Source organism: Dipodomys merriami, unplaced genomic scaffold (genome assembly GCF_024711535.1).
Source record: "Dipodomys merriami isolate MVZ:Mamm:240054 unplaced genomic scaffold, mDipMer1.0.p SCAF_116, whole genome shotgun sequence".
Taxonomy (NCBI): Eukaryota; Metazoa; Chordata; class Mammalia; order Rodentia; family Heteromyidae; genus Dipodomys; species Dipodomys merriami.
The window spans coordinates 480143-501892 of NW_027202449.1; the positions used below are offsets into that span (position 1 = coordinate 480143).

At 69.2% G+C, this 21750-nt stretch overlaps 2 protein-coding genes across 2 annotated transcripts in view; both read right to left on the reverse strand.

The window, feature by feature from the left end:
• LOC138822821 (zinc finger protein ZFPM1-like) overlaps nt 1-3349 on the reverse strand; it is a 55556-nt gene extending 52207 nt beyond the window's left edge. The window contains exon 1 of the mRNA XM_070015752.1: nt 3020-3349. Within this exon, the coding sequence (XP_069871853.1) occupies nt 3020-3059 (40 nt within the window). The 5' untranslated portion in view covers nt 3060-3349. The remainder of the gene's footprint in view (nt 1-3019) is intronic.
• A 5344-nt stretch (nt 3350-8693) lies between these two features.
• Nucleotides 8694-19814, reverse strand: LOC138822810 (zinc finger protein 469-like). The gene has a single exon (XM_070015734.1). The coding sequence runs from the start codon at nt 19812-19814 to the stop codon at nt 8703-8705; it is 11112 nt and encodes a 3703-aa protein (XP_069871835.1). The 3' UTR covers nt 8694-8702.
• Nucleotides 19815-21750: the final 1936 nt, after the last annotated feature.

The window sequence follows — 21750 nt, forward strand, 5'->3', positions numbered from 1 at the left end:
CTCACAGCTGGCCTCCTCTTGACAGCCTGGAGGGTCCCTTCTGAGAAGTGTCCCTGACTCACCTCAGCTTCTCACGCGGCCCTCAGCTCCCCGCTGTGCTGTGCTGTGCTGTGCTGTGCTGTGCTGTGCTGTTCTGTAGGGCTGCAGCTGGGACCCAGTGCTGTGGTCACTGAGTGTTTATTGAACACATGCCCAGTCAGGGCAGATCTGGGCAGACCTAACCCTGCTGTGGGCACCAAGGGAAGAAGAGGCCAAATCATGGGCTGTCTGTCCCCAAACAGCCAGGTCTATGGAAATTACTTTTTTTTTTCCTTCCAGAAAACTCCAAGCAGGCTAGGTCTAAGACTTGCCCGAAATCAACAGCAACCCAGCACAGATTAAGGGAAACCACTCTCTGGAGGTGACAAACCCAAGTGCGAAGCTGGGTGTCAGCGCCACCTATCAGGAATGAGGGGCGGGGTGGCTCCCCACCCCTGTGCCATTCACTCAGTTTCCTTTCATTTTGATGGCGGTACCACTGGCCTTAGGGGGAGGGTCAACTTCTTGACAATTAAGTGTTTAGAGGGGAAAACTCCCCAGATGGACGGTGCTGATCTGCTCCCCGGGGGCTGCCCAGGCCCCCCACTGGTGGCACAGGTCCCAGCCCGAGGCCCCTGCTGCTGCTCTTGCCTCCGACCCAGCCAGGCCTGGTGGCGTTAGATAAGGCTTCTTATCACTCTAGGCGATCGTTGTAGGGCTGGCCCCCACAGATCGGGCTCCCATCGCTGGGTGGGAGGCGAGCCTGGAGGTGAGTGCTCAGGGGTCCTGAGCTGTGCCCTGCCCTGTGTCCCCAACAGGGTCGGCCTATCATCTCAGCCATCTGGCTGGCCAAGGCCAGGCTCCCGCCTCCCCTCTTCCCTCCCACGTTTGAAGTTAATAAATAGAAGCTCCTATCAGCCTGCCATCGGTGGCATGCCTTATCAGCGCGGCACATCTATCTCCGAGCAGAACAAAAGGCGCACAGAGCTTGGGCAGCTGCATTCCCACTCGGATGGTGGGGGGAGAGCGATGGGAGGGCCCCGTCCCTCAGACCCTCTCCCTCTACAGCCTGCACCCGGCCAGGTGAGGCCAGGGCAGAAGGGTCACACTAGGAGGCTGAAAGCACAGCTGTGGGCAGAGGGCTGGCGGACAGGCGCCTCCGCTCGGCGGTAATCAACGTTAAGATCTTAACTCGCTTCCATCTGCCTGCGAGGAGGCGGCCTGGGCCCAGGCTGTGGGGAGGGTCCTGACCCCCACCCTGCCCAGTCCCGGAGCGCGGGGAGGGTCCCGGCCCCAACCAGCAAGCCGGCGGAGCCCTGCTCCGATTCTGTGGGCTTATCAGTGCTGGCGATCGGTTCCCAACCTGCGATCTCCTGCCCCAGCTATCTGCATTTCTCATCAAGCAGAAATACACACACGCACACACACACACCAGCCCTGAACTGAGGCGCACGAGGGAGGAGGGGAAAAGAAACCAGAGAAAGAGCGCAGATCCGGACCTGTGGGTGGTTCTAATACTTGAGTTGACATGATAGAAGGCGACTTTCGGAAAACAGGTCCCGCTTGCATCTGGGGAGTCGGGTTACGGGACCCGGATTCCCGCCCTCCGATCCGCTCCCCCTTCCCGGAGGCCCGAGGCGCAAGCAGGGGCTCTCCCACAGGCGGGGCCTTGGGGTCCCGGGGCGGCGGTCAGGTGGGTCGGGGAGGCCATGCCCGGGCGCCCCTGTCCCCTCCTCGGCGGCCACGGGGGTGCCAAGTTCTCCGCGGTGCGGTGCGCTTCCTGTGCGCCCACCGCGGCCCCCGGCCCCCGGCCCAGGGAGCTCTCAGGGCCCGGGGTCCCGCGGGGGTGCCAGAATCGTGGGGCGCCCTCGGAAGGGGGGTGAGAGGAGGGCGGGTGCCGGCGCCATCAGGACACCGGCTGCGGCGCTGGTCACCGGGGGTCCGGCCTCGGGAGGGGGCGGGCGGGGCTGGCGCGGGGACCCAGCGGCGGGAAGGCGCGCCCCCCCCCCCGTCCCGGGCCGCCGTCCCGGGCGCCCCGCTCGCCCCCTGGATACGGAGCCTGGGAGAGCCGGCGCGAGATAAGATCTCCATTTCAGCCCGTCCCGACGGAGCGATCGTATCAGCCGGGGCTCGCCGAATGGAATATTTTAAACTTTATCGGCGCCCGGATCCGGGCCGCGCTATCGCCGCACCATCGCGGCTGCGGGGGAGGGGCGGGCCGCGCGCCCCGCGCCGCTCCGGCAGGGACGCGGCCCGAGACGCGGAGCCCCGGCCGAGGCGCGGGGGTCCGGGCGGGGACGCGGGGGTCCCGGCGGGGACGCGGGGACGCGGGGTCCGGGCGGGGACGCGGGGTCCTGGAGGGGACGCGGGGGTCCCGGCGGGGACGCGAGGTCCGGGCGGGGACGCGGGGTCCGGGCGGGGACGCGGGGGTCCGGGCGGGGACGCGGGGTCCGGACGGGGACGCGGGGGTCCGGGCGGGGACGCGGGGTCCGGGCGGGGACGCGGGGTCCGGACGGGGACGCGGGGTCCTGACGGGGACGCGGGGTCCGGGCGGGGACGCGGGGTCCGGGCGGGGACGCAGGGACGCGGGGGTCCCGGCGGGGACGCGGGGGTCCGGGCGGGGACGCGGGGTCCGGGCGGGGACGCGGGGTCCGGGCGGGGACGCGGGGGTCCGGGCTGGGACGCGGGGTCCGGGCGGGGACGCGGGGTCCGGACGGGGACGCGGGGTCCGGACGGGGACGCGGGGTCCGGGCGGGGACGCGGGGGTCCTGGAGGGGACGCGGGGGTCCGGGCGGGGACGCGGGGGTCCTGGAGGGGACGCGGGGGTCCGGGCGGGGAGGCGGGGACGCGGGGGTCCTGGAGGGGACGCGGGGGTCCGGGCGGGGAGGCGGGGACGCGGGGCCCGGGCCGCCGGCCGAGATTCGAGGTCGGGCGCGGGGGCGGCGCGGGGCGGCGCGGGTGAAGGTCAGGGGCGGCGGGACCGCGGGGAAGTTGGACTCACGCTTGATCTGCCGGGGGTTGCTCTGTTTCCTCCTGGACATGTCTCCGGCGCCGCGCGCCCTCGCGGCGGCCGCCTCTAGCCCCGGGCGGGCGGCGGCGGGCGGCGGGGGCGCGGCGGGGCCGGGGGACCGCTCATGCCCCCGGCCCGCTGGCTCCACGGTCGCTCCGGCCCGCGCCCCCAGCCCGCCGCGCCCGGCCAGGAGCCGCCGGCGCCCTCACGGAGGCCCGAGGCCACGGCCCGGCGCCGGGCGCGCGGACTGTCCGGCGGGCGGCGGGCTGGGGTCGGCTCCTCCGCCCCCGCGCAGACACCGCCGCCGCCGTTCGGCTTTTCTCAATGAAATCTGCGGGCAGCGAACGACGAGCCGGCGGACGCGGCCAGGGCGCGCCAGGCGGACAGGCGGGCCGGCGCGGGGCGGGGCTTGCGCGTCCGCGGCCGCGCTCCTGGCCCCGCCCCCGCCGCCGGTCTTCCCCGAGCGGGCCCCGCCCCGCCTGGCTGGCTCTTCTCTCCGCTGGCCCCGCCCCGTTCCCTAGACCCCGCCCCACCGGGCCGGCTCTTCCCGCCGCTGGCCCCGCCCCTCCCCAGACCCCGCCCCGCGTGGCTGGCTCTTCTCGTCTCTGGCCCGCCCCGTTCCCAAGACTCCGCCCCCGCCGGGCCCGTCCTTCCCGCCTCTGACCCCGCCCCGTGTCCCAGACCACGCCCCGCCTGGCTCGTTCCCTCCCGCCTCTGGCCCCGCCCCCTTCCCGAGACCCCGCCCCGCCTGGTGTGTCTTCCGCGCGGAGCCTGCCTCCGCCAGGCTGGCGCAGGGCATATGCCAGCCAGACCCAGGCCCAGCCCCGGCCCTCGGGCCCCCTCCATTCATCCCAGGCCCCTGACGCTGCTGTGTCCTCGGGCTTAGCCAGCATTGGCGATCCGTCCTGGCAGCCGCACGCGGAGTTGGTGGTGTGGGGGTGAGCGCCTCTTCCGCTCAGCTCTCCTGGGGCCCGCCAGTCGCAGGGGGCGGTCCCAGTGGGCGGTCCCGGGGCTCAGAGCCCCGCCCCGCGCTGTGGCCCCGCCCCACAGTCTGGTCGGAGGGGCTTCCATGCGAGCCTGCGCGGCCCCACCTCCGGCACCGGCCCAAGAGCGAGGGTGCGCCCTGGCTTCCCACAGCGGGGCCCACATCTCTGTGGCACAGGCCCTTGGTGCCAGCTGCGTCCTTCCTTGCTGCTGCCTATCTTCTTTCTTTTCCTTTTTTTTGGAGGGAATTTTGTGACTGCAGTGGGAGAAAATCAGCCCTCTGTGCTATGCCTCGGGCGTGGGCTCCGGCTCCCTGCGCACCGTGGGGATGGGGGGGACCGTGGGGCCCTGCCCTGCCCTGGGGGCTGACATGCATTGCCAGAGCAACACTCTGAAGGAACTGTCCATGCCACTGGCCAGGTGGATAAACTGAGGCACAGAGAGGACGTCAGCCTTTGGCGGAGCTGGATTTGCCCTGGGAAGGCAGACACTAACCGAGGAGGAACGCTAGAGGCTGATCTGGAGCAGAGCCCACACCTGTCCCCCTCTGCCTGTCCCCCTGCCTGTCCCCTTATCTCTCTCTGCCTGTCCCCCCTCTGCCTGTCCCCCCTGCCTGTCTCCCACCTCTGCCTGGTTCAGGTCCCCCAGATCCCTGACAGTCCCTTGGCTCTGGAGCTGATGTGCCAAGCCAGTGGCCGATCCCAACATTTGTCAGCACAGGCTTCAAGAAGGGTTTAATTAACTTCCTGTTTCAATGAGGATAATGAGTTTTAAATACCACATGACTGCTAAAGAGGTCAAACAGCAGCAAGGATGTCAAAATAAATTAAGTTAGGCCTTGGGAGGCCACACCGGGGTGTCTGGCCACCCCAGGCAGGCAGCTGCTGTGGATGCCCTGTCCCCTCTGTCTCTGTGGACCTGGAGCTCAGCTTTGCTTGGCACTGGTTCCCAGGCCTGAGGAATGGAGGCTGACAGCTTGGGCCGGGCAGCCACATCTGCCCCTCTGGCTCAGTCTCTGTGGTCCTCTAGCACCCAGAGAGCTCCCCGGAGGCCACGATACCAGGTTCCTGCTGCATGCGCTCCTCCATGGCCCAGGACCACTTGCCAAGCGTGCTGGTGACAGGACATTATCTGATATTTCCTCATCTCTGTCGGGTGGTGACATCATTTGCTGCCTTCCTCCTCCCCTCCCACCCCTCCTCTCTCTTCCTCAGTTCCGTCCTCCCCTGCCTTTCTCCCCACGTCCCTCTCTTCTGTCCTTCCAACTTTCCTTCCTTCTGTGCACCAGCAGTTGTGGAGCAGTTGTCTGCGCGCATCCTGTCGCCGTGGGCCACGGTGGAGAGGGAGGAAGACAGCAGAGAGAAGTTGTAGTTTGCATGGAGAGCTTGGGGGTGAGGGGGGGGCAGTGGCCCTCTGGTAGGGAAACTGAGGCCCAAGGGGCCTGGTAGCCTGAGGCCCTTGGTTTCCAGCCCACGCCCCCCAGCTGTTTCCTCACCACCCTATCAGACGCCTGTCCTCCTCTGGGGCCAGGGCAGCCCGGTGGCGCTCCTGGGCGGTGCTCTGGGAAGGCCCCTCCAGCCTCCTCTGTCTGGGCCCCTGGCAGGGCAGGAGACCAGTGGCCTTGAGCTTCCACCTCCAAGGACATCCCCACGGCCAGAGAGGCAGACACTGCCCTGTGGGGAGGGGGCATGGCCTGGCCTTGTGGGCAGAGAGAGGCTGTGTGGGCTCACCGGCCGCCCCGGCTGCCGTCCCGGGATGTTGGAGATGGAGCCTGAGAGCAGTGGGGGTTGACCTTCCTCACCTGTTTTTCCAGAAACTGGAGGGTTGTGTAGGAGGCACGTGGCCCGTGGACAGTGATGCGGGCAGGGTGCCCCTCCCCGGAACCCGCAGTCCCATCACCTCAGCGGGCGCCTCGGGAAACCCTGGCACAGGTCCCCAGTGTCCTAGAGTCCCCCTGCAGCCCCTGCTCAGACCCTTCCACCCCTCCTTCCTGCAGAGGGGCTGGGGCTTGTAAGTCTGGGAAAATTCGTCTTCCAGCTCAGATGGTTCAAAAGCCCAGCCACAGGAGGCTGTAGGTGAGCGGCCTGCTGCCACCACGCATCCTCTCCCTCCGGCCCTGCCCTGCTGGGCTCGCCGAGAACAGGTCACCGCGACCCGCTGGCCCCTGTGCGCCCCGCGTGTCACCCCGGCCCTCCAGCCCCCCACGCACCCCGTGTGTCACCCTGGCCCTCACGCCCCCACGCATGTCACCGCGACCCTCCGGCCCCCGCGCGCCCCGTGTGTCACCCAGGCCCCCCTCCGCCCCCACGCGTGTCACCGTGACCCTTCGGCCCCCACGCGTGTGTCACCCCAGCCCTCACACTCTTATGGCCCACAGGCACACAGCGCTGCCTTCTCCCCTCCCCGCCTCCTCAGGCTGGGGTCATTAATGGACACTGGTGAGGCCCTGGCCATTGGAGTGACTTTGTGTCTTCCCTGCCTAATTTGCGGTCGTGGGGGCCGCTCCGTGGGGTGCTGGGGCTGAGAGGGGCCTGGTGCCCCCCCCTTGAGGACAAGGTCCCCTGGGCAGAGGCGCGGCCCCTGGGCAGGGGTCTGCACCATTTTCTCTCCGCAGCCCCTGCTCCAGGCCCAGCTCACTGTTCCTCGGCTCCCAGCTCAACCGAGTCCAGGACCCCTTCGGGCCAGGTCCCCGACCCCCAAGGTACCCCGAGTTGCTTTCATCAGGATATGACATACAGCTGCACTGGCCCCCACTGCGCCTGTGAGTGTGTGTGTGAGTGTGAGTGTGTGAGAGTGTGTGTGTGTGAGTGTGTGAGAGTGTGTGATTGTGTGTGTGTGTGTGTGAGTGTGTGTGTGTGTGAGTGTGTGTGTGTGAGTGTGTGATTGTGTGTGATTGTGTGTGTGTGTGTGTGAGTGTGTGTGTGTGTGTGTGTGTGTGTGGTGTCCGCGTGGCCTGCCCCAGGTCTGCCCTTGCCAGCCGCCCCTCCGTGGAGGCCCGTCCTGGCTGGTGAAGGCCGCCACCTGGTGGCCAGGCTGGGGCTGTCCTGCTGTGGGTCTCCTGGCCCCAGGGCAGCTGGGGGACTCAGGGAGGGGACAATGTGGGGCAGCAGTTCCGGAAGTCAGCTCCTGAGGGTCTGTGCCGGGCAGCGTGCCTGCGGAGGGTGTCCAGCCCGACCTTCTGCCCCGGCTGGGCAGAAGGGCCTAGCAGGGCCTCCTCACTACACTGAATGGGGGCGGGGGGAGGGCTGCAGGCCTGTCTCCTCTCTGGCCTGTCTCCACCCAAGTCCCTCTCAGTCCCAGGTTCTCAGGGCACCCCACCTGTCCCCCCAGTCCCAGAGGTAGCCAGGAGCCTTTGGGGCGGGTCCCCGGGCCTCAGAATCACATGGTGTCTGAACATGAACAACTAGATGGGGGGAGCCCTCACGGAGCCCCTGTGGGCAGGCCTCCCCTGCCGTCCGACCCCCGCCCTGCAGCCGACGTCTGTGGGAGGGCCGCGGGTGTGAGAGGCAGCAGGGCCAGTCACGGACAGCGAGAGGCCAGGGCTGTCCAGCCCCGTCCTGCGTGTCCCCACCGCGCAGTGGAAGACAACCCGGGCTGAGTTCTGGTCCTCGGTGAGGGGCAGGGGTAAGGACAGACGCCACACAGCCGGGAGGGCTTCTGCGAAAATAGTGGGAATATATTTGGAAAGACAGTGAGCTGTGAGCTTACAGTACGGCCTGGGCGTCCCCACCCGTCCTCATCCACGGGGAGGTGGGTCTGGAGGGACCCGTAGCACCTTCTAGAGAGGCAGTTTGGGCCTGATTCAGTCTTATTAGAAACGTCAAAATAAAACCTTTTGGACATACACGTGGCAGCCAAGCTAAAAACTGAAAGACAGCAACAGACCCCCAGACAAGCCAGGAGACCCAGAGGCCCCCAGGAGGCCGGCGGGGTGTCTCCTCCTTGAGCAAGATGGCACCTCGGGACGTGGGGAGCCAGCCCGCGCGTGGCTGGGTCCCTGTCACCGCCGGGACCCTGGGGCTGGAGCCTGGCTGGTGGGGGAGGCAGGGCTTCCCTCTGGTCTCCCTCCCCCCAGCAGCCCGGGGAGCCTGCATTCACATTACAGCGTGGAGTGTAGCACCAGAACCTTCAGAGCAGAGGAGTGGATTCTGAGAGTGGAGCGCCCCTGTGGGAGGAAGGCTCTAGGGGGAGGGGCTGGGGGGAGGGGCACGGGCGAGGCCGGCCGGGTCCCCAGGTCTAGGCACACTGGGAATGTTGGCAGCTCAGACAGTGGCCAGTAGGACCCTGTGGTCAGAGGGAGGGGGCTCGTTGGGCTCCTGGGGACCAGGTGGCTCAGAGATGACCCCAGTGGGCCCTCCCCCGCGGAAGTCACCGGAAGTCCAAGAGTGGAGCTGCCGCCGGCTGACCCGCCCTCATCACTCCCCTGCTAGGTAGTGGGGCCGTGTGCAAACCTTCACATGGCTTCTACAGCATAGGACGCCCACCCGCCAGGACAGGCAGGGGCGGGAGCTGTTCTCTTCAGCATCAAGATGACAGCTTCATGGGTTCCAAGGGCTCCCGCTGGCCTGCCCTGGGGTCCAGCCTTCCGCCTGCCTCTGACCTGAGCAGCTGGCCTCGGCGCCTGCCTTGGTCTGGGTAAGTCGGTGCCTCAGCAGGGAGCCGTGGCACGTCGGCCGGCCCGTGTGCAGGCTCAGCTCCAGGCGGCTCCGGCGGGCTCCTCAGAAGCGACCTTCTTCAGCGGGATCTTGAAGCTGGTCAGCCTCTGTCCGAAGAGCTGGCTGAGGAGGTGGCTCTGGGACTCAGCCGTCCGGCGGTCTCGGGGCTCAGCATCGGGGGCGTGCCTGCCCCTCTTGTGGGGTCTGGGCAGGGGGGACCCCTTGCCCGGGGCTTCCTTCCTGGGCGTGTGGCTGGGCCCCTCCTTCTGGTGTTCTGCTGGCCGGGGCCTGGTCCTGCCCATCTGGCTGCCCGGCCTGGGCCTGGCGGGGGGCACTCGGCTGGGCGTGGCCTGCTTCCGGGGGGCCCGGGGGGGCTTCTCAGGGGCGGAGGGGGCTCTACCTGAGTTCCCCACGTGGTCGCACCTGGCTGGCTCCGGGGCCTGGCCTTTCTTCTCCCTGGGGCCTGGACACCCTCGACGCCCCTGATAGCTGGCCTCTCTGGGGCTCTTCATGCAGCCCCTGGCCTGGGCTTGAGGCCTGGGCTGGGCTGGTGTGGGGCTCGGGCCGGGGCAGCCGGGCTTGGCTGGGGTGACGGCCGTCTCGCTCTGGAGCTGCCCACTGGCCGGCTGGGGCTGGCTGCCACCCCCTGTCTTGGTGCTGTGGCGTGACTCCCCACTGCCGTGGGAGCCGGGTCTGGGCTTGGCTTTGGGGGTGGTGGGCTTCGTCCTGTGGGCCAGCCCTGCGGGCTCGGGCCTCCCCCGCCCCGCAGGCTTCCCGGGCCCTGTCGGGAGCTGGGGTGTCCTGTCCGGGGGTGAGCTGCGGGGGGGCTCTGGCTTGCGGGCGCGGTCCTTGTGGGAGAGCCTCCCCTCGCCCCCCTCGGGGACCATGGGACCCCCGGGCCCCAGCTTCTTTCTGTGGGGCAGGGAGGGGTCTCCTGGAGGAGGGCCAGGGGCGCATTGGCCCCGGGTGCCTGGGCTCTGGCGTTTCCCTGACAGCAGGGGCAGAGTCCCTTTTCCCTCCGGGGGAGCTGGCTGCTTCCACGGCCCGGGGCTGCCGGCTGGGGAGCCATCCCCAGGCCTCTGCAGGGCTCGCTCCAGCCTTCCGCCGCCTCTGCCATCAGCCAGGGAATCCGGGAGAGGAGACGGAGATCGGGGCAGAAGCTCTTGGCCATCGGCAGGCAGCCGGGCCTCCCTGACCGGGTGACCCACGGGGCTGGCGGGGCGGGGGGGTCTCTCTTGTGTCTTGGGCTGCCCCTCGGCGGTGCTGGACTCTACCTCCAGGAAGATCTGGGAAAGGAGCAGGATGGAAGGCTCGCTCAGGGCAGGGCTGCCTGGGGACAGGGGCCTGTCCGCCCTGCCGGGCCCTGGCTGGCCACTGGGCAATGCCACCCTGCTCCGCTTGCTAGGCAGTGTCCCCTCAAAGGCCGAGGCCTCCCACCCAGGGGCCCCATTCTGCTCAGAGGCCCCCGGCCGCCTGGCACCCCGGAGAGCAAAGGACAGCTGGCCGCTCCTCAGATGCTTGTCCATGTGCCGGTCAAACTGCTCCTTCTTGGCGAAGGTGTAGTTGCAGGAACTGCAGATGAAGGACCTGCGGATGGCGTGTGTGACGTTGGCGCAGAGCTCACAGGTGTACAGCGGTGTGTGCGGCAGCTCGCGCTCTTCCCTCACCCCGTGCTCCCCGCCCAAGTGGGCCCGCAGTTCCCCGTGCTGGGCGTACACCCGCGGGCACCGGGGGCACAGGTAGACGCGCTGCGGGCTGTGCACCGCCAGGTGGCGCTGCAGCTTGAAGGGCTTGGGGAAGGGCTTCCCGCAGTGGTGGCAGTCCCGCAGCAGGTTCTTGCAGTCTTGGTGCACTGGGATGGCCTGGAGCAGGTGCTCCCTGTGGGACCATGGGTCCGGGGACAGGCTTGGGGACATCTTGCCGGGGCCCGACAGGGTGGCAGAGGTGCTGGCTAGAGCAGACAGGCCGCCCCAGCCGGCTGACACCCCGGGAGGTGTCAGGGCTCTGTCGTGGCTGGAGGAGGGGCTGCACGGCCTGGGTGTTCCTCTTCCCCCCAGGGTCTCCTCGGCTCCCCCTTTCGGCCCTGGTGCTTCCCCGGGGCCCCCGGCCCTGAGCGATTCCGATGTCTGCTCCATGATGCTGCTCAGGAAGTGTGCGAAGGCGCTGTCCTCCTCCAGGCAGGGGGGCAGGTCCCCCGAGGGTGGCAGCGGCCGCCCGGCGAGCGCAAAGCGGGCCGCGTGTCCTCCCAGGTGCTGGTTGTACGTCCACACGTCGGCCACCTCCTCCAGGCACATGCCGCAGGCCCAGGGGCCCGGCCCGGCCTGCACGTGCTTCTCCCGCAGGTGCTCCCGGAGCAGCTCCCTCGAGCGGAACCCGCGCTGCACGCACATGAAGCAGGTGTGGGGCAGCGCCGGCCCGTGCGCCAGCGCGTGCACGTCCAGCTCGCCCAGGCCGCGGAAGCGCTGCAGGCACAGCGGGCACTCGTGGGAGGCCTTCCTGCCCGGCGCGGCCCGGCGTCCGCCTGGCCCTCGGCCCGCCCCAGCCACCGCCTCCCTCCCCCCGCTCCCTGGGCCCTGGGAGTTTGCTGTGGCCTGGAAGTCCAGCAGACCCGGGCTGAGGAGGCCCGCGAGGTCGTCGCAGGAGCCCAGGAAGCGCAGGTCTTGCATCTCTAGCTGTGTGTCGAGCACCTCCAAGCCCTTGGCGTGCAGGGGGAGCAGGCCTGAGTCCCCAGGGAGCTCGTCATCCACGTGCTCCCTCTCCAGGTTTGGGGGCTCTGGGCTTGCATCCCCAAGCGAGGAAGGGGTCTCCTCGGGGCCCCGCAGCTCCAGGCCTCTCCAGGCCGCCGGGACCATGTGCAGGCGAGGGATGGCCTCCGGCCACTTCTCCTCCTCCTCCTCCCCCTCCTCCCCCTCCTCCTCGTTGGAGAGGCGGGAGGGCCCCTCCTCCACCCTGCTGGGCTCCAAGGTCCACAGGCCGAGGCTGGGGGGCCAGGGGTCAAGGCCAGGCACCTGGGTCAGAAATCCATCCGTGAAGAAGGGCTCGGGAAGGCCCACGGCCTCGTTGTGGTCATCCCACAGGTCCTCTTGGGAGAGGCAGAGGGAGCCCGAGTCACTGAGGTCCGTGGGCAGCCGGGGGGAGGCCGGCAGGGGGCGGTCCTCCGTCCTGCCGGGGGGCCGGGCGGGCAGGGGGTGCTGCGGCCTCTTGCAGCACTTTCCGTAGACCCGGGGGCTCTTCTTCCCGGCCAGGCGGCCGCCCAGGGGGAAAAGCTGTGAAAAGGACTGCTCGTCATCGAACATGCTCAGAGGGTCTCCGCGCCCCGGGCTGGGGGCTCGGGCGGCGGCGCCTGCGGGCTCCTGGGCCCCTCCCCCAGTGTCTGGGGTGGCCGGGAGGCTTTGGCCAGCAGTGCTGCCCGCTGCAGAACCGGACGCCTCAGGAGGGCCCGGGCCACTGCGCAGTCCTCCCTGGGCGCTGCTGCGGTCCCCCTGTGGGCTTCCGGCAGCCTGCAGAAGCGCTCTGCGGGTGCCCAGGTCCCCGGCCTCGCGCGCCTCCAACTGCCCAGCCGTGACTTCCTTCCGCCCCCCTGGCTGGTCCTGCGGCAAGCCGCCCTCCAACCACCCTTGAGGAGACCTTGGTGGGCCCAGAGGCCCCAGGCCCCGGTCTGCGTCGCCATCCGGTCCCTGGGCCTCCGGTGCTGAGTGAGGCCGAGGCCCCTCAGCGGCCGCCCGCCGTCCCTCCGGGGACGCCTGGCCGCTCGCAGGATGATGGCCGGTTGCTGTCGGCAGATCTGAGTGGGTGAGGCCGGCGGAGCCACAGGCAGAGGCTCGGGGACTGCCCAGCTCCCGGGGTCTCCCTGCCCTCGGTGCCCCGGCTTGCTTCTTCCGTGTCCTCTCCAGGTTACGGGGAGCAGCGGTGGGCTCGCCCGCTTGCCTCCGGCTTTCTCTTGGCTCTGTCTTTCTGGCGTGGAACTTGCTGGCCTCCAGTGGCCCTGGTCTACTGGGCTTTGCGGCCGGGGTGTTCACGCCCTTCCTCTGTCCGCTTGGGCCGGAGGGGGGCTGTGGCTGGCTGAGGGGCGCGCCGGCCCCCCCGGGCCCCCTCTGAGGAGCTGCCTCTGCCGTCTCAGCACCCAGCATGTCCGCAGGAGCCGGCCCAGGGCGGTGGCTGGGGCCCGCTGGCGGGGAACTTGGCCCTGCCTTCCCGGGTGCCCTGTGGCCTCTCTTCCTGGGAGCCCTGCATGTTTGGGCAGTGGGCTCCAGAGCCCTGGGGGTGTGCGGGGGGCAGGCGAGCTCCCGGGGCCGGTGCTTCCTGGCTCTGTGTCTGCTCAGGCCAGCTACGGTGCAGAAGCGGGCAGAGCAGACCTCACAGGTCACTGGCGGCTCTGCGGGGGCCTGGCCTCTCCCCTGGCCTTTCTCCATAGGCTCAGCCTTCCTTTTAAAGCCGCGGGGCCTCCGTTTGGGACTGAGGGGCTTCCGGGAGGCACCGATGATGCTCAGGGGAGGGTCCCCGGTGGAGGCCTCTTGGGACCGCTGGAGCCCTGGGGGAGAGGAGCTGGTGGTGGGGCTTCGGGTGCTGGCTCTGGGCATCTCTGCCACCGCACGTGCGATCCCGCGTGTGCCCGGACCTCCCTGGCTTCGGCCAGCCGCCACCTCAGCTTCCAGGCCGGGGCCTGACCCTGTGATCCCCGGCGTGGCAAGGTCCATGGATACAGTGGCGGTGTCCGGGCCGGGGGTGTTCCTCGGGGGGCCTGAGGCAGGGCCCTCGGGAGTCGGCTCAGCGGTGGTGGGCAGTGGGGGCCCCCTGAAGTGGGGGTTCGGCGCCACCGGCCCCCCAGGGGCCTCCGTGCCCTCTGGGGTGGGAATGCCCGACAGGCCAGCAGCCCGGACAGCCGCGCCTGGAGAGACAGCCCTCGGGGGAGGGGCAGTGTCGTGGGCAGGCGTCCTCCCCAGCTCCTCTCTTCTAGAATCTTCTAGAGTCATCAGTGTGCCGTCACCCCCGTGTCTCGCGGGGCCTAAGGTGTCCACGAGGCCAGGCTGGCCTGTGGGAAGGTCCTCGGGGCCATTAGCCGGCAGGAGGCAGTGGCAAGGCAGGATCCTGGCAGGATCACGGTGGCTTCTCATCAAAGACAGGGGATCCCTTGTGGGGGGCTGGACACGGTTTGTTCCTTCCAGAGGCACCCAGGCAGGGCTGGAGGCAGGGCTGGCCGGCGGATGTGGGGGGCTGGGAGGGTCCCTCAGCTCCCCTGGGGCTACTGCGACGCGGGGAGGGGCGGAGGGAAGAGCTCCCCGGGGCGGGAGCTGTGGGCCACGGGAAGCGGGGTTGGCCAGGGAAGTGGGTGCGGGGGCACACGTGTCCGGGTCTCTGAGGGGGGCTGCGGGTCTCTCACCACCATGAAGCGGCTGCCCGACAAGGCCTGGGCTGGTCACGGTCTCTAGAATTCTGCCTTCAGCCGCTGCGGGGCCCGAGGAGGTGGGGCCTGGGGGGGCCCTGGTCGGCCCTGGGGAGCCCGAGCCCACCCTGTCCCCCTCCCGCACGTGGCTGTTCCTGGCCCGGCTGCCTGCGGGGCCTTCGGGACCCGTCTCCAGCTTGGTGAGGAGGTGAGGTTCTCTGGAGCCTCTCTGCTTACCCGACCGCCCCGGGCTGCCTTCTCGCTGGGCCTCAGGCTTCTCAGCACAGCCTGGCAAGACCATCTGTCCATCTGCCTCGGGCTGGTATCCGGGCGCCGCAGGGACAGCTGTGCTCTGGGCAGGCTGTGGGGAACCTCCTTTCTCACGGTCTCCTCCTCCATCCGAGGGGCCTCTGGGGCGTGGGCCCTGGGCGTCCCCAGCTGGCAGCCCAGGGGGGGTCTGGGGGGCCTGGGTGTCTTTTGTGTCCCCACCTCTGATGCCTAGGACCGGGAGTGGACAGACGTAGCAGGAGGCTGGGTCCCAGGGCCTCCTGCGGGGGCCCGAATCAGGCACCCAGGCAGGACTCTGCACAGGGCAGAACTGAGGCCCGGCTGGTACCAGGTCTTCACCTTCGAAGCCGGACTCCTCTGCCACGGGGTGGTGTGTGGCTCTCTCTGGCTCCCCTGCTCTGCCCGGAGAGGGGGTGTGGGGGCAGGCGCTCAGAGGCGGGGCTGTGTCTGGAAGTGCTCCCCCATGACCCCAGAGCACCACCTCGGGCGTCACGTGTCCAACCGGTTCTGGGAGACGGAGGTCCCGCCGGGGCTGCCCGGCCTTGCAGGGCGGTGGGGGAGCCCCTCCCCGGGGTGGACAGCGAGACCGGGCTGCGGACACCTTGCTTTGCATCTTGGTAGTTCTGTTGGTTTTAGGAAATAAAAGTTCACTGTTGGGTTTGCCCTTGGCTGAACTCCCAGCACGGGACAGCGGTTCCTCTTGTGTGCTGGAGTCGGGCAGATGGCCACCCGAGGGGCGCCTGCTGCCCCTCTCCATCTGGGGGACACCGGCCTCCTGAGCGGCCCGAGAGCCGAGGCTGTCCGTGGAAGGGTCAAAAGGAGCCCCCAAAGCTGGGGTAAAGTCAGTGCCGGGAGGAGAAGTTGCGCATCCTGTGTCCGGACAGGGCCATTGGCCGTGGGGACTTCTGAGAGCCTCTTCCCAGCGTGGGCTCGAGTCCCCCAGCCCGGGAAGGCCAACTGCCAGGAGTGCGGCCCTGGGAGGCAAGGCGGCCTGGAGGGCTGGCCCTGGGCCCGGGCCGGGTCCGCGCCCGTCTGCACCCGCGGCTTCCTCAGCCTCTCCGGGGATCACGTGCACGCCCGCTCTTCTAGGCAGCTGGCTTTCTAATTCCGTGACCAATCTTTTGATCTCTAGCTCATCCTCCCACAGATCGCTGGTGAAGGCAGCGCTGCATTCGATTCCCTTCCCGGGCACGGGGGCAGGGCTGGGAGGGAGCGTGCCTCTGCATGGAGGCCGACGCGTCTCCCCGCACGCCTTGCCCGCTGGGAGGGCCGGACGCTGGCTCGGCAGCACGGGGGGCTCCGCTTCCAGCAGCAGAAACGAGGGGCAGAGGGCATCCATCACTGGCTTCCCTGGGAGGGGGCTGGCATGAGCCAGTGACCTGTGGGTGTCCCTGTTTGCAGCCAGGTCGAATCCATCCTCAGGCGGCCCTGAGAAGAGGGACATAGTCGCCAAGGCCAGGGGTGACCGGGCTCTGTCCAGGTCCCTCTCGGCTGCACAGCGGGCGTTCTTTGGTGGTTCCAGTTCATGTGGCTCAAAGGTGTCCACTCCCTCTGAGCCAAGGTAGGAGGGGCTGCAGGTGTGGACAGCTAAAGGGCCGGTGGAATACAGGTCTTCAGGAAGACAGCCGGCCCCGTCCGTGGGGGTGTGGGACCAGCCTGGGAGGGCTCCGCTGTCGGCTCGGGACCCCTTTGGGGCAGCTGGGACCCCCGTGGAGTCTCTGTTAAAGTGCGCAGGATTACAGCCAACTGCAGAGTCCTTCACACACGTGACGCTGGGCTGAGGGCGTGGAGCGGCTGTGGTGTTGGCGGTGGGCACCGGGCCACTTCCTGGCTGGGTGGAGCAGGCCTCTCCGTCCTGGACCATGCAGAGCTCTGTGCCGGCAGAGGGGTCCAGCAGGGCTCTCCCACTGGGTGTGGGCACCCCCTGGCCGGGCAGCGCGTGGGTGTGGCTCCCCGATGGCCTGTCCCTGCTGGGCTGGGGACCCCTGGGGCTTTCCTTCCCCTGGGGCGCTGGAGGACCGGTCACCTCTCTGGGCTTCACAGTGTCAGGGCGTACGCTTGCAGCCCTTTCAGGTTTTAGGGGCTCCGGAGTGAGGCGCAGGGACAGCTGGGTTTCCTCTAGGGGCTCAGCACTGGCAGGAGCCACTGGGGGGCGGTCAGAATGCTCAGGGCCCTTCTCTACAGGGGTGTTTCCAGCGTCCAGGCTTTGTCGAGTGCTGTGTGTCTCCTCCTCTGGGTTCCCAGCCTCCTGGGGGCCCCGGGTTAACTTTTCTTCCCTTTGCCTGTGGGCTCGGTGGCCCCGCCGACGGCCAGGGCGCGGGCGGCCTCTGGAGCCTGGACCCTGCGGTGGGAGGCCTTCCTCCTCCTCGGAGTCGGAGCAGCCCTGCGCCCCGAGGCCGCTCTCCCGGGCGCTGGGCCGGAGCCGTCCGGCAAGCGGGGGCCCCTGCACCCCCCGGCCATGTGGGGTGTGCTGCCGGTAGCGCTTGTTTTTCTGCTGGACAATCTTGTGGATGAACTCTTTGCTCCACGAGCCGCCCCGCACCCTTCTCTTCCTGGGATCCTTTCCGGGAGGCAGGCGTGGGCGTTTGGAGCTCCTGGTCCCTGCAGGGACCTGCTGGTCCGAGTCTGCAGGGCCCTTGCCAGGCTGAGTTCTGAGGTCCCTGGGGCAGGGGGCCACCCGGTCGGCACTGCGACCCCTCCTCCTCGGTCTCAGGCAGATGGCCCTGGCCGGCCCTTTGGTGCTGCTATTGGCCATGTCCAGGTCTTTCTGGAACAACTTCAACTGCTTCCCTCTCCTCTGCGGCCTGGCGGGGCTGGTGGCCGACTCTGAGGCGGCCAGGCTCAGGGAGCGGGTTTTGGGCCTGCTTGGGGCTGGCCAGTTTCTGTCCCCAGGGCCGGGGGTTCGGAGCTCCGAGGCAGCGGCTGGAGCCGCGAGCAGGGACTGGACGCCGTCCTCCGGAGTTGCTCCGGCCCGGGAGCCGGGGGGCTGCCCGGGGCCAGCCGCCCTGGAGCTGGAAGGCTCCTCGTCTGCAAAGACATCAATGAAGCTGCTGTCCAGCTCCGGGCTGTCGGCCTGGTACTCCAGGCCGTTGAGCGCCTCCGTGATGAGGCTGTCCAGCTTGGCATCGTCTTCCAGGTCCAGGTCAGAGGCAGGGAGCGGGAAGGGGGCCGTGGCCAGGCCGGGCAGGAGGCCTGTCCTCAGGGGGTCCTCTCTGCCCTCCGCCAGCAGGAAGGGGGCCGCCTGGCTGTGGCTGAGCGGGCCGGGGCCCGTGTCAGCAGGCACTTTTGGGGTGGCCCGGGGCGGCCGCAGGCTGCAGAACTGCCGGTGCTCCAGGAAGGCGGCCAGGCTGCTGTAGTTGCAGTCACACTGTCTGCAGGTCAGCAGCACGTCCAGCTGGTCCAGGCTGGCGCTGCTCAGGGTGAGGTACGGGGCGGGGCCCTGAAGGCGGTCCTGTGGCCCGGCCCCGCCCGCCCCCGGCCCCTCCTCCAGACCCTGGAAGGTGCCCTCGGTCCCCAGCCTGTCATCCCGGAAGGGGAAGGCCTGGTAGTGGGTGGCGAGGGCTTGGGGCGGCTCTGGGGACGGGAAGGGGCTGCAGGTCTCCTGGGAGTGGGCAGGGGCGTGGAAGAAGGCCGAGGCCGGGAGCGAGCCGGGGAGCTGGCTGTCCTCCGAGCTGGGGTTGGCCGGGCTGCTGGACGGCGGGGACAGGGAAGAGCACGTGCTGCTGCCCGCGGTGTGGGTGGCGGGTGAGGGCAGGGGAGACTCGCTGGGGGAAGCCCCCACCGCGTGAGGTGGGGGCAGGCCAGGGGCCCCTCGGGGGGATACCTGGGGCTGGGTTCCCCCAAAGAACGGCGGCCGAGCCCCGGGGTCGTTCGGCCTCTTGCAGCTGAGCAGGCCCGGGGAGCCGCCGGGCTGGCCCGGGCTGAGGCTCGAGGCTACCAGTGACTCCCCAGGACTGGGCACCGTGCTGGTGGAGCCCGGGGCCCCCTGGCTGTCCCCGGGCCACTTGGGGCCCCCCCCCGAGAATGGTAGCTGGCTCAGCACCCCCATCTGATGGGGGCTCGGCCCGGAGGTTGGAAGTACTGTGGGCCAAGACATGGGGGTGCGGTGGGGCAGGCAGTACTGTTGGCCGGGGTGGAGCTGGCCTTCGAAGGACGCAGCTTTCACCGCGGCCGGCAGGCCCGGGGCCCGGGCCGCGTAGGGCACCGCGGGGTCCCACAGCAGGGGCAGTCTGCTGGCGGGGGGCCCGGGGACGGGGAGCTCTGTGTCCAGAGGCCCCGGGCTGGTGTCCACCTCATTGGCCCCGTAGGACTTCCCTGCGAAGTACTTCAGGGGCAGAGGGTTTGGGAGGCCCCTGGGGAGGCCCAGCCCTTCATGGGCAGAAGGGGGTCCTTCAGGAAGGACTTTGGTCAGGCTCTTGTGCAAACTGTCTGGGAAGGGGTTTGGGGACGAGTGAGCAGCAGCGGAGGGGGAGGGCACCCCTTCCAGGGGGCCAGCGGCCTCGTGGCCGGCCGTCTGGCCGGGGTAGCCGGGCAGGAGGCTCTGGGCAGGCAGAGAGGGCGGCAGGTAGGCAGGGCCAGGCCCCCCGGCGGCCTCGGCCCACATTCCCATGGGCGGGTGGAAGGTCAGCAGCAGCGGCCCCGGGGCCGGCTCCTGCCTGGCCAGGCTTCCGGCGAAGGCCTCGGTGTCAGCCCCGGGCGGAGAGCGGGCCGGGGCAGGGTACCCGAAGGGGCTCCCCCTGGGACTGCCAGGCCTTCTGCCTTCAGGAAAGGGTTCCAGCTCAGCAGAGGGGACCCCAAAATGAACACCTTGGAAGTTGCTCTCAGCAGCAGTGGGCCAGAGGCTGGCCACTTGGGGCTGGGGCTGGCAGAGGGAGGCGGGTCTGTGGGGGCTGGTGCCTCTGCTCTGGGGGGTCCGAAGGGGCGGAGGCCCAGGGGTGCTGCGTGGTGAGGTGCAGTCGGTGGAGGTAAAGCCGGAAGGGGCCTCCTGGAAGCTGAGCTCCTCAGGGACGGGCAGGGACCTGGCCCTGGGCAGGCTGGGCCTGGGCTGGGTTGCAGTCCCTCGGGCCTGGGGGGCCTCTGCCTTTGAGCTGTGGGAGGCCTGGTCCGTCCCCAGGCTGTAGAGCGGTGGGGGGCTGCTGGCTGCCCGGCCGGCTGGCCACGTGTGAGCGGGGGTGTGGCTCCTCCCCGGTGGGACCCGAGGGCCGCTCCCCTTCCTGGGGGGGCTGCCCAGGGCCTGGCCCCTCAGGCGCGAGGCCTCGGACTCTGCCTCCGCAGCCTGCCTTGGGGGGGCCTTGGGGGGCTCCCTGGCCCGGGCTTTGCTGCCCGTCTCCCTTGTGCCCAGGGGGCCCCTGCCGGTCGGGGAGCGGTCCTGGAGGGCGTGCGGGGAGGGGCCCCCCAGACCGCCGGCGACTCGGCAGGGCGGCAGGTCCGTGGTCATGCCTGCGGGCGGTGCTCCCCGGGGCTGCTCCCCCGGCATGGCCGCGTCCGATGCTAGGAGGAGGCGGCCGTCTGAGGGGGGCGGTGGGGAGTGGGCCGGGCAGCCATCCTCAGCCCTCGGGGGCCCCCGCGGAGCCTGCTCTCATGGTCCCGGGAGAACCCTGCAAGGGAAGGTCAGCCGTGAGCCGGGGGTCGTGGGGGCTGGGAAGCCTGCTCGCGCCCTGCAGGGGCCTTGTGTGGGCTTGGAGCCCCTCCCTGCCCCCACAGACCTGAAGACACTGATGGGGCACAGGAAGCTCAGGGAGGGGCAGACTCAACCCAGAGCGGGCTCGGGAGTCCCGCCTCCCGCTCCGACAGGCCTGTGCTCACATAGAGACGCTCGCTGCAGAGAAGGCTGGGTTTCCTGCCAGGCTGAGGCCTCTCCTGTCCCTGCTCCTCAGTCACCGGCTGGGGCCTTTCCTGCCTTCAGGTTGGACAGGATGGGCCCAGCTCACCGGCAGGGGGCGCATCCTGCTGCCAGGCCCCTGCCTGCGGCGGGCACACGAAGGGCAGTGACTTGCCCAAGGTGTCTTTCAGGAGACCCCGCTGTCCCGCCCACGGGGGCCCACGGGGGGCAGAGTGAACTGGAGTTGGCCAGCGCTAGTAGCTCACTCCTGGAATACTAGAGACTCAGGAAGCAGAGATCTAGAGGACCACAGTTGAAGCCAGCCCAGGTAGAAAAGTCTATGAGACACCATCTCCACAAAAGCCCATCAAAAAGCCAGGATGGAGGTGTGGTTGCAGTGACAGAGCACTTGTTGAGCAAGCAAGCTGAGCCAGCCCGAAGCCTTGGGTTCAAATTGCAGTACCAGAGAAAAAGGGCCTTGTGGCGGGTGCAGTTCCGGGACCGCTCAGCAGAGGGCAGCACCACACCCTCCATCAGCCAGGAGGGGAGCTGGGTGGGTGGGGGCTTTGACTGGGGTGGAGGAGGAGCTGGGGTCTGGGGCAAGGTGGGTTCCCCCAGACCCTGTGGCAGTCAGGTGGGGGTTCCCTGGGCCCCGACCCCAGTCAGCCCTGTGTTCCAAACCGTGGGGGAGGGGAGGTTGGCAGGGGAGGGGGGAGGGGGAGGGGGAGGGCTGGGCCCAGCCAGGGCTGCCGCCCCCGTCCACGCACCTGGGGAGGCGGGGCCCGCACTGGCGTGCCGCACAGCTACTTGAGGACTGGGGTTTTCTTGGCTGCAAAGAAAGCAGAGGGTGTATTAGCACTGCCACTGTGCGCGCGCGCATCACCGTGGCCAAGGCCCCGGGCGGGGACGGAGGGAACATCAGCTGGAGGCTGGTGGTAGCTCTGCCGGGCTGGAGGCCCTGGACAGGGACGGGGTACTGCACTAGGAGGTGCAGTGGAATGATCTTGGCCCCCACTCCTGGGCCCTGCAGGGGCGTCCCTCTCCCAGGAGCCGGGCATTTCTCTTCTGTTCTTGTGGCGTGGGGCGAGCCCAGGCTCTTGCCAGGCGGGCCTCTCCCTCTGGACCACACCCAGCCCTCGGGCCCCGTGGGGGGAGGCAGCAGACACCGGCCCCCACGCCTTCCTGCCTGGAGGGGCACCCGAAGACCCTGGCGGTCCCGTCGCAGAGCGGCAAGCGGACCTTCCCTAGCGATGGGCGGCGGGGCCTGGAGGGGACCTCCACGAGGACATCATTCATTCACTCACTCACTCATTCACAAGCTCACCTCCGGGTCGTTTGTAACCTCCACCGAACAGAAAAGAAATCGAGGCAGCAAATAGCTACAGACAAGGAAAGGAGGCTCAGGGCTGTGGTGTGAGTTGCCCGAGGCTGGCGCAGCCACACGGGGAACTGCAGGCAGACAGCCTGAGCCTTGTCCAGGCAGGCCCGGGGTCTGGCCGCACAGCCCTGGCCCCCGCTCCTCACCACCCTGCTGGCCCCGCCCCTACGCATGGTCATCTTCCTCTGGCCTCCATGTTGCCTGCAGTACCCC

What these genes read in the sequence shown, in the direction of transcription:
- LOC138822810 (XM_070015734.1), bottom strand. Translation starts at nt 19,814, where the DNA reads ATGCCGGGGGAGCAGCCCCGGGGAGCACCGCCCGCAGGCATGACCACG.